Source organism: Natator depressus, chromosome 1, assembly GCF_965152275.1.
Source record: "Natator depressus isolate rNatDep1 chromosome 1, rNatDep2.hap1, whole genome shotgun sequence".
In the NCBI taxonomy this organism is placed as follows: Eukaryota; Metazoa; Chordata; order Testudines; family Cheloniidae; genus Natator; species Natator depressus.
Genome location: NC_134234.1, coordinates 39,336,318 through 39,348,874, shown reverse-complemented (window position 1 = coordinate 39,348,874; position 12,557 = coordinate 39,336,318). Strand labels below are relative to the sequence as shown.

At 47.9% G+C, this 12,557-nt stretch overlaps 1 protein-coding gene across 1 annotated transcript in view; it reads right to left on the bottom strand.

Moving 5' to 3' along the window:
* RNF17 (ring finger protein 17) overlaps positions 1–12,557 on the bottom strand; it is a 210,234-nt gene that overhangs the window by 11,413 nt on the left and 186,264 nt on the right. Inside the window, exon 37 of the mRNA XM_074957887.1 lies at positions 5,820–5,979. Within this exon, the coding sequence (XP_074813988.1) occupies positions 5,820–5,979 (160 nt within the window). The remainder of the gene's footprint in view (positions 1–5,819; positions 5,980–12,557) is intronic.

The window sequence follows — 12,557 nt, the reverse complement described above, 5'->3', positions numbered from 1 at the left end:
AATTGGTGAGGATTTTTACCAAACCTTTCCCAGGAAGTGGGATGCAAGGGTTGGGAGGATTTTGGGGGGAAAGACGTGTCCAAACTACGTTTCCCAGTAAACCCAGTTAGAGTTTGGTGGTGGCAGTGGATATTCCAAGGGCAAAGGATAAAATTAATTTGTACCTTGGGGAAGTTTTAACCTAAGCTGGTAAAAGTAAGCTTAGGAGGTTTTCATGCAGGTCCCCACATCTGTACCCTAGAGTTCAGAGTGGGGGAGGAACCTTGACAGAAGGAAACTAGGGTTAGGGCAAAATATCACCTTATTTTTGTGAAAGACAATGAATGGAAGATCAGCCTCGAGGGCATGTAGTTCATTCATCTAGCCAACGTTAGGCTACAATGAAAGCTATTCTGATAGATAGCTGGAACAGAGAACACTGCTATAGGCTCAAAGGCAGGCTTCATAATCTGAGGAAGAACTAAACTGAGATCCCATGACAGTACTGGATTCTTTATTGGTGGCTACATTTCAGCAAGTCCCTTTGTTAATTGGTTTATTGTATCATGTGTAAAGACTGATTTATTATCTATCAATGCATGATGGACAGCCACTACATGAACCTTCAGAGGAGGAAAGGGAAAGTCATGAAAGCTTTACGTCAAGTACATATTCAAGAATAGACTGAACTAGTGCTTCGGGTGGATTTGTAAGTTTCTCACTCACCCACTTCACAAATCTGGTCCATTTGAGATGATAGTACCTTCTAGTTGACTGTTTTCTACTTAATCAATATTTATTGCACTTGTAATGGACAAGATTTCTCAAGGTCCAGTACAGTCTTATAGCTCATGCAGTGAGGTCTGCATGATAGAGGGTCTGGGTAGACATTAGCTCAACAGGAGGGAAGAGTTTAAGTCAGAAAGGCTAACAACCACTTCTGTATTGGCCCATGCTTGGACAATAAAAATTATTTTGGGTCTGACTTTTCTTATCTTTATCCCCCTCTGGTGAAAAGGAAGGCACAGAGCAGAACTTCTACCCTAATGAGGAGAAAGGTGTCTGATATGGATAGACTTTCTCTCGGCTCTTGAAGAGAACAGATGACATTTTGCATTTTGTATTGTTGTGAGCAAATCTTAACCCCACAGGGTAAAGATCTTGTCTACAGTGGATTTGTTTAAATGACCACTCACGCAGTTCCATTACATCTCTGCTCAGCTGATCCGCCAGGCCCAAGAAGTGAAGCGCTTCCACTTGGCCAAGTAGATCGCTCTGATAGAGGACATGCTCTGAGCAGGCTTGCTACTCCTGGTTCAGCCACACAGCTGCCAGGTGCAGGGACACAAGGTTTGGGTGGAGTAGCTGGCCTTGGTTCTGTAAGATCAAATCCGGACACACGAGGAGCTCTAGTGAAGCTACTACGGAAAGGTCCAGGAGCATGCTAAACCAGTGCTGGCACGGCCATGCCAGGGCAATCAAGATTACCTTTGCCTTGTCCCTCTTGATTTTCAAGAGGACCTTGTGTACCAACGGTATATGTGGAAAGGCATACAGCAGATCCCTTGACCACGGCTGTAGGAAGATGTCTGACTGGTAACCGTTGCCAAGCCCATGCATTGAGCAGAGCTGATTACCTCCGGGTGGAGGGACCACTCGTGGTGAGAAGAAAAGGACCTGCTAAGGTGATCTGCCAGTGTATTCCGGTCCCCTGGAAAGTGCGATGCCTTGAGATGAACGTGTTGCATGCAGAAGTCCCACAATTGAAGAGCCTCCTGGCACAGGGCCGAGGAGCAAACTCCCCCATTCTCGTTGACATAAAACATCACGTCTGTATTGTCTGTCAGGACCTGCACTACCTTGCCCGACAGGTAGAGAAGGAACACCCGGCAGGCCAAGCGAATTGCCCTGAGTTTCCTGACATTTATGTGCAGGGAGAGTTCTCCCTGTGACTAGAGGCCCTGGGTACTGTGACTGCAGAAGTGGGCTCCTCACCCCAGGTCTAACCCATCTGAGATTCATGTCACCAATGAGCACGGGGTGGCAAAAGGAACCCTGGTCATTATTGACTGTGGATCTGATCATCAAGTTAATGATGCTAGAATGGCCAAAGGGATTGTAATAACTAAGTCCAAATGGTGCCTTCTGGGGGGAGTAGACTAACACCAGCCACATCTGAAGAGGTCTGGGGTACAACTGTGTGTACTGCACCATGTAAGTGCATGCTGATATATGACCGAGCAGCCTGAGGCATACCAGAGCAGTCATGAGTGGGTGGGATCTGACAGGGGCAATTAGCTCAGACATCACCAGAACTAGGCTTCTGGCAGGTAGGCTCTGGCCCGAATAGAGTTGAGCACTGTTCCTATAAACTCTAGCCTCTGAATTGGAATCAGAGTGCATTTCTGCTAATTTATCAGCAGGTCCAGCTCTTGACAGGTGGCCCATACTTTGCTCACACTGTGTTGAACCTGAGCTCATGAATGATCCTTGACTAACCAGTCGTTGAAATAGGGGTAGATATGTACACCTCGATGTCTTAGGTAAGCTTAAACTACTGCCATACACTTTGTGAAAACCCTTGGGGCTGACGCCAGTCTGAAACAGAATGTGGTGAATTGGTAGTGGCGCTCGCCCACCATGAATCATAGGAATCACCTGTGACCATGGAAGATGGAGATGTGGAAATAAACATCCTTTAGTTTGAGTACCAGTTTCCCGGATCCAGGGAGGGAAAAGATGGATGCCAGGGAGACCATGCGGAATTTGAACTTCTTGAGATATTTGTTGAGGCAATGCAGGTCTAAAAGGCCTGAGGCCCCTTTGGCCTTTACGATTAGGAAATATCAGGAGTAGAACCCTTTTCCCTCTCAAGTGTCAAGCAACTTCCTTTATGCTCCCCACACGTAGGAGGGTTTCTACCTCCTGGATGAGGAGATGCTCGTGAGAAGGGTCCCAGAATAGGGACAGGTATGTGGGTTGGGAGGGAGGAATGGATAAAAACTGCAGGGTGTACCCAACTGTCATGGTGGAAAGCACCCAGTGGTCTGAAGTTATTTGGGGGACACAGTACAGAATGGAAATAAACAGTCCAAAAACAAAAGGGGGATGGTGGATCCTGGGTTAAGTCCAGTAGGCCGTCCTTGGTTGCACTCTCGAAAGGCCTGTCTCGGGCCAGCCAGGTATTGGCCCAAGCCTGACTGGCAGGCCAAGGTCTGCGCTTATAACCCTTCCCTTTTTTCTTGTAGGGCTCGTGTCTAAAAGGCCCCAAAAATCTTGGATGTGGCTGCGGCCAGAAGTGCCTTCTGGAGGCTGGGGGCGTGTAAAGGCCCGGAGATCGCAGCATGGCCCTTGAGTCCTTCAGGTTGTGCAGCTTGGTGTCCATCTGCTCCAAGAACAATGCATTGCCCTTGAAAGGGAGATCTTGGACCAACCGCTGCACCTCATGAGAAAGGCCCAAGGACTACAACCACGAGCTGCACCGCATGGACACTTCCAAGACCATCAACCTGGCCACCGAGTCAGCCACATCCAAGGCAGCCTAAAAAGAGGCCCTGGCTACCGCCTTGCCTTCCTCCAGAATGACCAGGAATTCTTACCTTGACTCCTGAGGCAGAGAGTCTTTGAACTTGGCCATAGAGTCCCAAATGTTATAACTGTATCTTCCCAGCAGTGCCAGCTGGTTGGAGATCTGGAGGTGTAGGCTAGCTGTTGACTATACCTTTCTGCCGAACAAGTCAAGTCTCTCCGCATCCTTATTTTTAGACATGACGCTTGCCTGACCCTGTCTGTCCCGCTCATTTGCGGTGGAAACCACCAGGGACCCAGGAGGAGGGTGCAAGTACATGTATTCATACCCCTTAGCCAGGGCTTTTTTCTCTGCCCTTTTCGAAGTTGGGGCAGAGAAGATGGGGTCTGCCAGTGCTTTAACCAGTTTTAGCACCCCATCATAGACTGGCAGTGCAACCTTAGAGGGGGCTGTTGCAGCTAAAAATATCAAAGAGGCTGTCCATGGGCTCCTTCAGTTCCTCTGCCTCTAGCCCCAAATTCGTGGCAACCTGTTTAAGGAGATCTTGGTGAGTCTGGAAGTCGTCCAGTGGCAGGGGGTGGAACCCACAACTGCCTAATCTGGGGATGAGGAAGATGCACCACCACAGGAGGAGCTGGAAAGTCCTCTGCTACTGGGGTCACCTCCACTTAAGCCACTGCTGGGGTCTTGGTACTGGGTTTGGAGTCCGAGTCGGGGTCCTGTACTGGCTGGGGTGTTGCCAAGACTCACTTCTCAGATGTGGCTGTGGATGACAGATGGGAGTGGGGGCCTGGCATTGGAAGGAACCCCTCACGGGTTCCAATATTGCCAGTGTACTGGCCACTGCCCCGGTGGCCAAGTGCCCACAGCAGGAACACCACCAAAGTCCAGTGCGTAAGAAAAGTGGGGTCTCCTTGGTGGGGGGATGGATTCCTCTTCCTCTCCGATGAGTATTCCTCCCTTGGAGACCACGGCGGAGCCGTTGCCGTTCCCACCTGCTGGATATGATGTGGAGTCAGGGAATGGTGCCGGGGGGATGGAGACCAGTGCCATGCTTCCAGTGACTGATGCCAATGAGTTGGGGACAGGTGTCATGAAGCTGGTGACCTAGGCTGCGGAACTGGAGACCAGTGCCGGGATGCTGGGGACCGGTGTTGGGTTGGCGACCACTGCGGCCGACCTATGAGGGGGTTTCCCTCTGGAGGGAGCAGTCTTCAATGAAGAGTGGCCTCATGGTCTGTGCAGTACTGGGAGGGCCATCAGGTCCTCTGCTGCCTGAAATGCCTCTGGTGTCAAGGGGGATCTCAAGCATAGGGTGCCTCAACTGCTCCCAGGAGTCAGTGGTGGTTCCCTGACTGGGCTCAACTGCCATCAACCACAGCTCTGGGGAGGACGAGTGGCCCAGCAGGGGGTCTCATCTTGTCAGCCACTCACCTCTTATCCTTTTTTGACACAGGTGAGTGCCATCTTTCAGTGCACATTTTCTTGTGCCGCTTCCTTGGCACTGAAGATGGTGAATGGTGCCAAGCAGACCATGATGCTGGGGGAGCACTCCGTACTGAGGCCGAAGTGCTCAGCGCTGAATCAGAGTGGGACAGCTCCAAGGCCAGTCTGAGCGCTGCTTCCATTAGCAGGGCCTTCAGATGAATGTCCCTGTCCCTTTGTGTGTGTGTGGCCTGAAGCTCCTGCAGATCATGCACCTGTCTTTAATGTGGGCTTCTCCGATGCACTTTAAGCAGCTCACATGTGGGTTGCTCACTGGCATGGGCTTATGACAGGTGGCACACGGTTTGAAACACGGGGACCAGGGCATGCCCTGTCCCTGGGACAACATCCTGGAATGCGACCACTATCTACTTCAACTTAACTAACTGCTAACAACTAAGTCCTAACTATATACAAGAATAACAGAGTTGAAAAACCACTAGGAGAACTTGCAAGCGCAAAAAAGAAGTCATTTCAGCAACTGTCACGGCTGATAAGAAGGAACTGAGGGGGTCTGGGGCCAGCAGTGCCCCTTATACTGGAGCATGAGAACGGGACTCCAGGGGACGCTAGGGATGGCCCTATGGATACCACTAAGGGAAAAATCTCTGGCAACTGTGCACATGGGAGCGCACACACCTAACATGGAGTTGATATGAACACTCTAAGAACCACCACTATTGTCTCTTGTGACTCTGACACTCCCAAAAGAATTTATAGTTTTAAGTTTTATTTAAAAATATAGACACACATAAAATAGAAGTATTTACTCAATAGGTTTGTACTTCTGTAAGGTATAACAGGGCAAACAAATTTGCAAAAATACCTGTTCTAAAATCTGTTAGAAAAGGAAGAGACTCCACATTCTGATTACAGTGCTTCAGGACTTGATCTAGACTCTCAGATTCCAAATCCCAGCTGACACCACTATCTTCTGTATCGCTCTGCTGGTTAAGGCCCTCTGCTGATTCAAGGCAAATGTACATCTAAAAAAGGCAGAAGAGTTTTATAAAAGACAAAGATTACAGCTTTCACAGACACATCAGAATTAACTGCCACGTGTAATAAGTGATCAAGGGATATTAAGAGGATAACGGTTTTTATCTTGGAAAGATTTGTCACTAAGAAACACTGCCCCACCCCCCTAATTCTTCTTTCCTCCACACCTTAAAATTAGTTTTACATTTTACTACTCAGGGTTTAGTTCAAGGCAACCAGTTACTACTTATTAATGCCACACCTTCTAACCATGGTAACATAAGCCCTGCATATACGAAAGTGTGCAGGTGTTAGACTTCCACAGAGGCTTGGTCTAATTCAGGATTCCCTCCCACTCCTCTGGATTTGCCACTATGGAAAATTAAAATTTAAACAGATTCAATCTGAAATTCATGGAAAAAACTTCTAAAATGGTTTCCCTCTCTTGCAAAGCATGAAAACATTCTATTTCATCTAAATTTTATTTTTAATATGGCCTACTAGTATAAATGTGTGCATCAGTATAAATAAGCAAATAATTGTAATACAGAGAGATAAACTTTCATTAATATACGAAGCTATGGTCTGCATCAAATCTCCAGTCGCAGGCATATGGAGTGCATGCATACCCATGTTGTAGAATATAGACAGGGGACAGAATTTGGAAAAGAACTCACCATTACCATCCACCCTTGATTAAGAAAGATTCTAATTACAACGTACTATTACTTTTCTAATCATGGTAATGCATTTCATACTGACGTTGCATATACATAACTGCTGCCCAAAATTAAAGGAATATGAGTAGAGTTTCTAGCAGTGGCTTTATAATGGAATATTTATCCTGATCAAAAGCATATAGACGTTCAGCTTATTCATGGACAAGGAACCAAAAGCATTTGTTAGATAATTAAATTAAGAATATATATTCTATTTTAATTCTTAAACTGGAAGCCCATCACTAAGGTATTTAAGCACCTTAACATCACGTTCTAAATTCAGTCTTATATTTTAACACCATTAGCTCTACCAAGAAACTTCCATGGTTTCATGTAGAAAGCTAGAGCAGTATACAAAAAGAGTCATTAAAGAGAGTAACAGAGCCACTGATAGATTTACCAAGCAACATAACTTTAATAGCTCAATGTAAACCAATCCCTCCTTCAGATTTTATGACTGAACCAGCTTCTCACTGGTATGTGGTTTGGGGTCTGATCCAAAATTCACTGAAGTGTGTGGGAGTCTTTCATTTGATTACAGTGGGCATAAGATTAGGCCCTTGTCCAGAAGGGGCAGTACCAGGAGCAGCTGTGTGGACTGAGAGGAAAAAAAATGCTGAATAGGAAGCCAACAAAAGAAAAATGGTAATATACTAAAAGCCCACAAAACAGAACATTGTGGCATAAGAATGTTTCACCACTTCAATATAAGAAGGAAAATACAGGAGAGGAAATCAGTATGCTGCCACAGTGATCAAATCCAATTACTTATTGTCTATTACATCAAATGAATAATAATAAAAAAAAAATCAGACCGGGTTGAAAAAAAAAAAAAAACAACAACAACAAGTCGTCCCATAGTCCAAATACATTTCTGAGGGAACATCTGTGAGTGCAAGTTTCTTTCTTCTCTTACACCTCTGTATTTCATGTGGAACATAGGGCTTTCACCACGGCCTTCCATCTTTGCTAGTCTCCTGTGGCAGTCTTTGCTTCTTTTCACTTTATTCAGATAGGTTTCAATTCTGCTTCTGTTGTGGTTCTAACTCACTGCCTCCTGCCCTGGGGGTTCCAGTTCAATGCCTATCTTGTTATGTTATTGGGTCTTTCCCTTCATGAATGTCCTAGCCATCTCCATTTTTGTTCTGTAATTTCCAGTCCTACTGGCTTCTGTTTCATCCTCCTTCAGAGTTTGTTGCTTGTGATTTTTTCTGCCCATCTAATATTGAGGATTTGTCTAAGGCAGCTGTTGATGAAGACAGAGTTTAGATAGTAAAGTTTTTCATAAGTCTCCAAGTTTCAACACCATGTAGCAAGACTGATTTTATAATGGTTAAATATTTGAAGTTTAGTTGGAGCGTAAGATTTCTGTTTCTCCAGATCGACTGTAGTTACAACAATACATCTTGCTTTCACTATTCTGGTTTTAATGTCTTCCTCTATTCCATCTGTTGTACTTAAAATGCTGACAAGGTATGTGATATATCGGATTTCATCTAGGTCGGCCCCAGAAAATGCAACTGGTGTTTCTTGTTGTGTGTTGATTCTCATGACTAAGTTTTTACACTGTTGATTTTCAATCCTACTACTTGTGGATAGGCCTGTAAATCATTTGTTTTGGCACTCATGTCTCTATGAGAATGGGATAGCAAGTTAATGTCATCTGCAAAGTCAAGGTCCTCTAACTTCTGTCATTAGATCACAAGTTCTATGATGCTATGTAGGATTACTATTTGATCTATACATGATCTCTCCTGTCTGAATCCTGCCTATTCTTCTTCTTACCTTGAATCTATCGCTTTCTTTATTCTTTATAATATCAGGTTTCAGAGTAACAGCCGTGTTAGTCTGTATTTGCAAAAAGAAAAGGAGTACTTGTGGCACCTTAGAGACTAACCAATTTATCTGAGCATAAGCTTTCGTGAGCTACAGCTCACTTCATCGGATGCATATATCCGATGAAGTGAGCTGTAGCTCACGAAAGCTTATGCTCAAATAAATTGGTTAGTCTCCAAGGTGCCACAAGTACTCCTATTCTTTATAATATGTAATTATCTTACTTGGAACATTCTTCCTGATAACTGTTTAATGATGTTGTACAGTGTCTTCATGTCATTGTGTGCTGCAGCAGTTTGTGCATCTCTTGCTATTTCGTCTACAAAGTTTCATTTGCCTTTCCTAACACTATTTTGTCCTCTTTGTTCTTTACTGCATATTCTTCCTGGAGTCAGTGTGTCTGTGTTTTTGTTTCAGTTTAATTTTGCATCTTTCCTCTCATATATCCTTTCATTGTGATGTTTCTTCCTGAATCCCAGCATTTCTTTACATGTTTTAGTGAAAGTATCCTTTACCTGTTTCCATTTGCTTTCTATTGTCTCATCTTCAAGCACCTGGTATCTATTTGCTAGAGCAATTCTAAAGTCTTGCTGCATTTTAGTTGGGTGACCTTATAATGTGGTGTCTCTGCTGTTCAGATCTATTCTTTGGTTTTATTTTTATTCTCAATTTAGTTAGTGTGTGGTCCATTCTCACACCTGTCCCATTCCTGCTACCTACATCTTCTGAAGTTCTATTACATTTGTGCAGAATTGTAATGTGGTTTGGTTCCTTGTTTTGTTGGTATAATGTAATTTGGTTTCCTGTTCTGTGATCTGCTGACCTTCAAGTTATTTTATGAATAGTATGGTGAGGGAAGATGGTTCCTCCAATGACCAGATCATTCATTCCACAAAAATCAGCAAACATTTAATCATTTTAATTTGTTTCCCCAAGGCCTTGTTTCCCCATATTTACTTCCCTGCCAGTGTTGTTGCTCCCTACTTTAGCATTAATTTCTCCAGTTACTAGGAGGGGATTTTATCTAGTTTGTTATGTAGTTGCTTGTACAAGGTGGTTGGTGGGTTTTTTTTGTTTTACTCTTGGTTAGTTTGATTTGTTGGAGAAAAAACAGTTACTTACTTTCTCATAACTGTTGTTCTTCGAGAGGTGTTGTTCACGTCCATTCCACTTTAGGTGTGTGTGCATCGCATGCACAAGCGTCAGAAACTTTTTCCCTTAGCAGCTCCTGTCAGGCCAGCGGGCCCCCCGAGTGGCGCCACTGAGCCCCACATATATTCTGCCGCCGGCCCAATCCCCTCCAGTTCCTTCTTGCAGGCGACTCCAACAGAGGGGTAAGAGGGTGGGTGGTGGAATGGACGTGAACACCACATCTCAAAGAACAACAGTTACGAGAAAGTAAGTAACCATTTTTTCTTCTTCAAATGCTTGTTCACATCCATTCCACATTTGGTGAATTACAAGCTTACCTCTGGAGGGTAGGAGTCATGGAACAACTGCTTGGAGGACCGCTCTGCCAACTGCCGCGTCCTCTCTGGCCTGCTGGTTGACCGCATAGTGGGCCGTGAAGGTGTGCACTGAGGACCACGTGGCTGCTCTGCAGATCTCCTGGATCGGGACCTGTGCTAGGAACGCCGTGGAAGTCGCCTGCGTCTTGGTCAAGTGGGCTGTAACCGCCGGGGCTGGAACACCTGCGAGCTCATAACACGCCAGGATGCAGCTTGTAATCCAAGACTAAATCTGCTGCGCCGACACTGGAAGGCCTTTTAACCTCTTGGCCACAGCCACAAACAGCTGCGTGGATTTGCAAAAGGGCTTGGTGCACTCCAAATAGAACGCCAGCGCTCGACGCACATCCAAGGTGTGCAAGCTGCGGTGACGCGGGTCCGTATGGGGTTTCGGGAAGAACACCGGCAGACAAATGTCCTGGCCCAGATGGAATTGGGACACCACCTTAGGGAGGAACTTGGGGTGCGGCTGGAGTTGCACCTTGTCCTTGTGAAATACTGTGTATGGTGGCTCAGAGGTGAGGGCCCTCAGTTTGGACACCCTTCTAGCTGAGGTAATGGCAACCAGAAACGCCACCTTCCAGGAAAGGTGGAGGAGAGAACAGGTAGTGAGGGGCTCGAAAGGGGGTCCCATGAGTTTAGAAAAGACCAGATTAAGGTTCCATGGAGGGACTGGGGGGCGGGAGTATGGGAACACCCTCTCCAACCCTTTAAGGAACTGCCCCACCATTGGTTGGGAAAACACCAAGCCCCCCGAGAACCCTGGATGGAAGGCGGAGATAGCCGCCAGGTGCACTCTGAGTGAGGACGGGGCTAGCCCTTGCTGCTTGAGGTGCAGGAGGTACTCCAGAATGGCCTGCACCGGGGCCTGGCTGCACCTGTCGGGGTTCACACCAACACGAGAATCTTTTCCACTTGGCCATATAGGCTGCCCTGGTAGAGGGCTTTCCAGTGCCAAGCAGAATCTGCTGCACAGGAAGGGAGCACTGGCTCTGCAGGGCGTTTAGCCACAGAGCCTCCATGCCATCAGGTGCAGTGACTGCAGGTCAGGGTGGAGAAGCCGCACGCCGTCCTGTGCAATGAGGTCCCAGTGTAGGGGCAGGACTACTGGGGCGTCCACCGACAGCTCTAGGAGCTATGTGTACCAGTGTTGGCGGGCCCAGGCTGGGGCGATGAGGATCACCACCGACCTGTCCCTGCGCACCTTGAGCAGGACCTTGTGCACCAAGGGGAGCGGGGGGAAGGCATACATCAAGCCCCCTCTCCACGGGATCGCAAATACGTCTGCGAGTGAGCCCAGGCTGAGGCCCTGGAACAAGCAGAACCGCGGGCACTGGGCGTTGGCCCTGGTGGCAAACAGATCTACCCGGGGAAAGCCCCACCTGCGGAAGAGCGAAAGCATGACGTCCGCCCTGAGCGTCCACTCATGCATGCGGTACGACCTGCTGAGGGAGTCCGCCAGCTCGTTCCGTACCCCCGGGAGATAGGACGCCTCGAGGTGAATCGCATAGGCTATGCAAAGGTCCCAGAGGAGGAGAGCCTCGCAACAGAGTGGCGTTACATAAAACATGGCAGTAGTGTTGTCTGTCAGAACCGTCACGCTGTGACCACTCAGAGTGGCATGAAAGGTCTGGCAGGTGAGTCGAACCGCCCTGAGCTCCTTCACGTTGATATGGAGCGACCACTCTGCCTCGGGCCACAACCCCTGCGTCATGAGGTCCCCCAGGTAAGCCCCCCACCTGGTCTGACATGTCTGTCACCAGCGTCAGGTCCGGATGTGGGGCGGCAAAGGGGATGCCTTCGCAAACCACAGGCTGGGACTGCCACCACAGCAGGGAGTCCAGCACATCCCTTGGGGCTGTCACTACCAACTCCAGGGGGTCCCTGCCTGGGCAGTACACCTGAGCGAGCCACGCCTGCAGAATCCTGAGTCTCAGTCTGGCATGCCTGACCACGTGCGTGCGTGCTGCCATGTGGCCCACCAGCCACAGGCAGCACCTGGCCGTTGTTGTTGGAAACTGGCGCAGGGAGGCCACTGCTTGTTGGATAGCCTGGAATCGGGATACCGGAAGGCTTGCCCTGGCCTGCACCACATCCAAGACTGCCCCCATGAATTCCACTCTCTGCGTGGGTATGAGCGTGGACTTGGGGATGTTGACCAGGAGCCCCAGCTTGTGGAACAATCTCAGGGCCACCTCCACATGGCCCCACACCTCCGCCTTGGAGTGGCCCACCAGGAGCCAGTCGTCGAGGTACAGGTACACCCGGATTCTCTGCCTCCATAAGAAGGCCACCACCGCCATGCACTTCGTGAACACCCTTGGGGCTGCGGCTAGACCGAACAGGAGAACCGCAAACTGATAATGTTCTCGGCCCACAGTGAAGCGTAGGAACCACCAATGTGCTGGGAAAATGGCGATATGAAAGCATGCGTCCTTCATGTTGAGAGCGGCGTACCAGTCTCCCGGATCCAGGGAAGGGATGATGGTGCCCAGAGAGACCATGCGGAAGTGGGCCTTGACC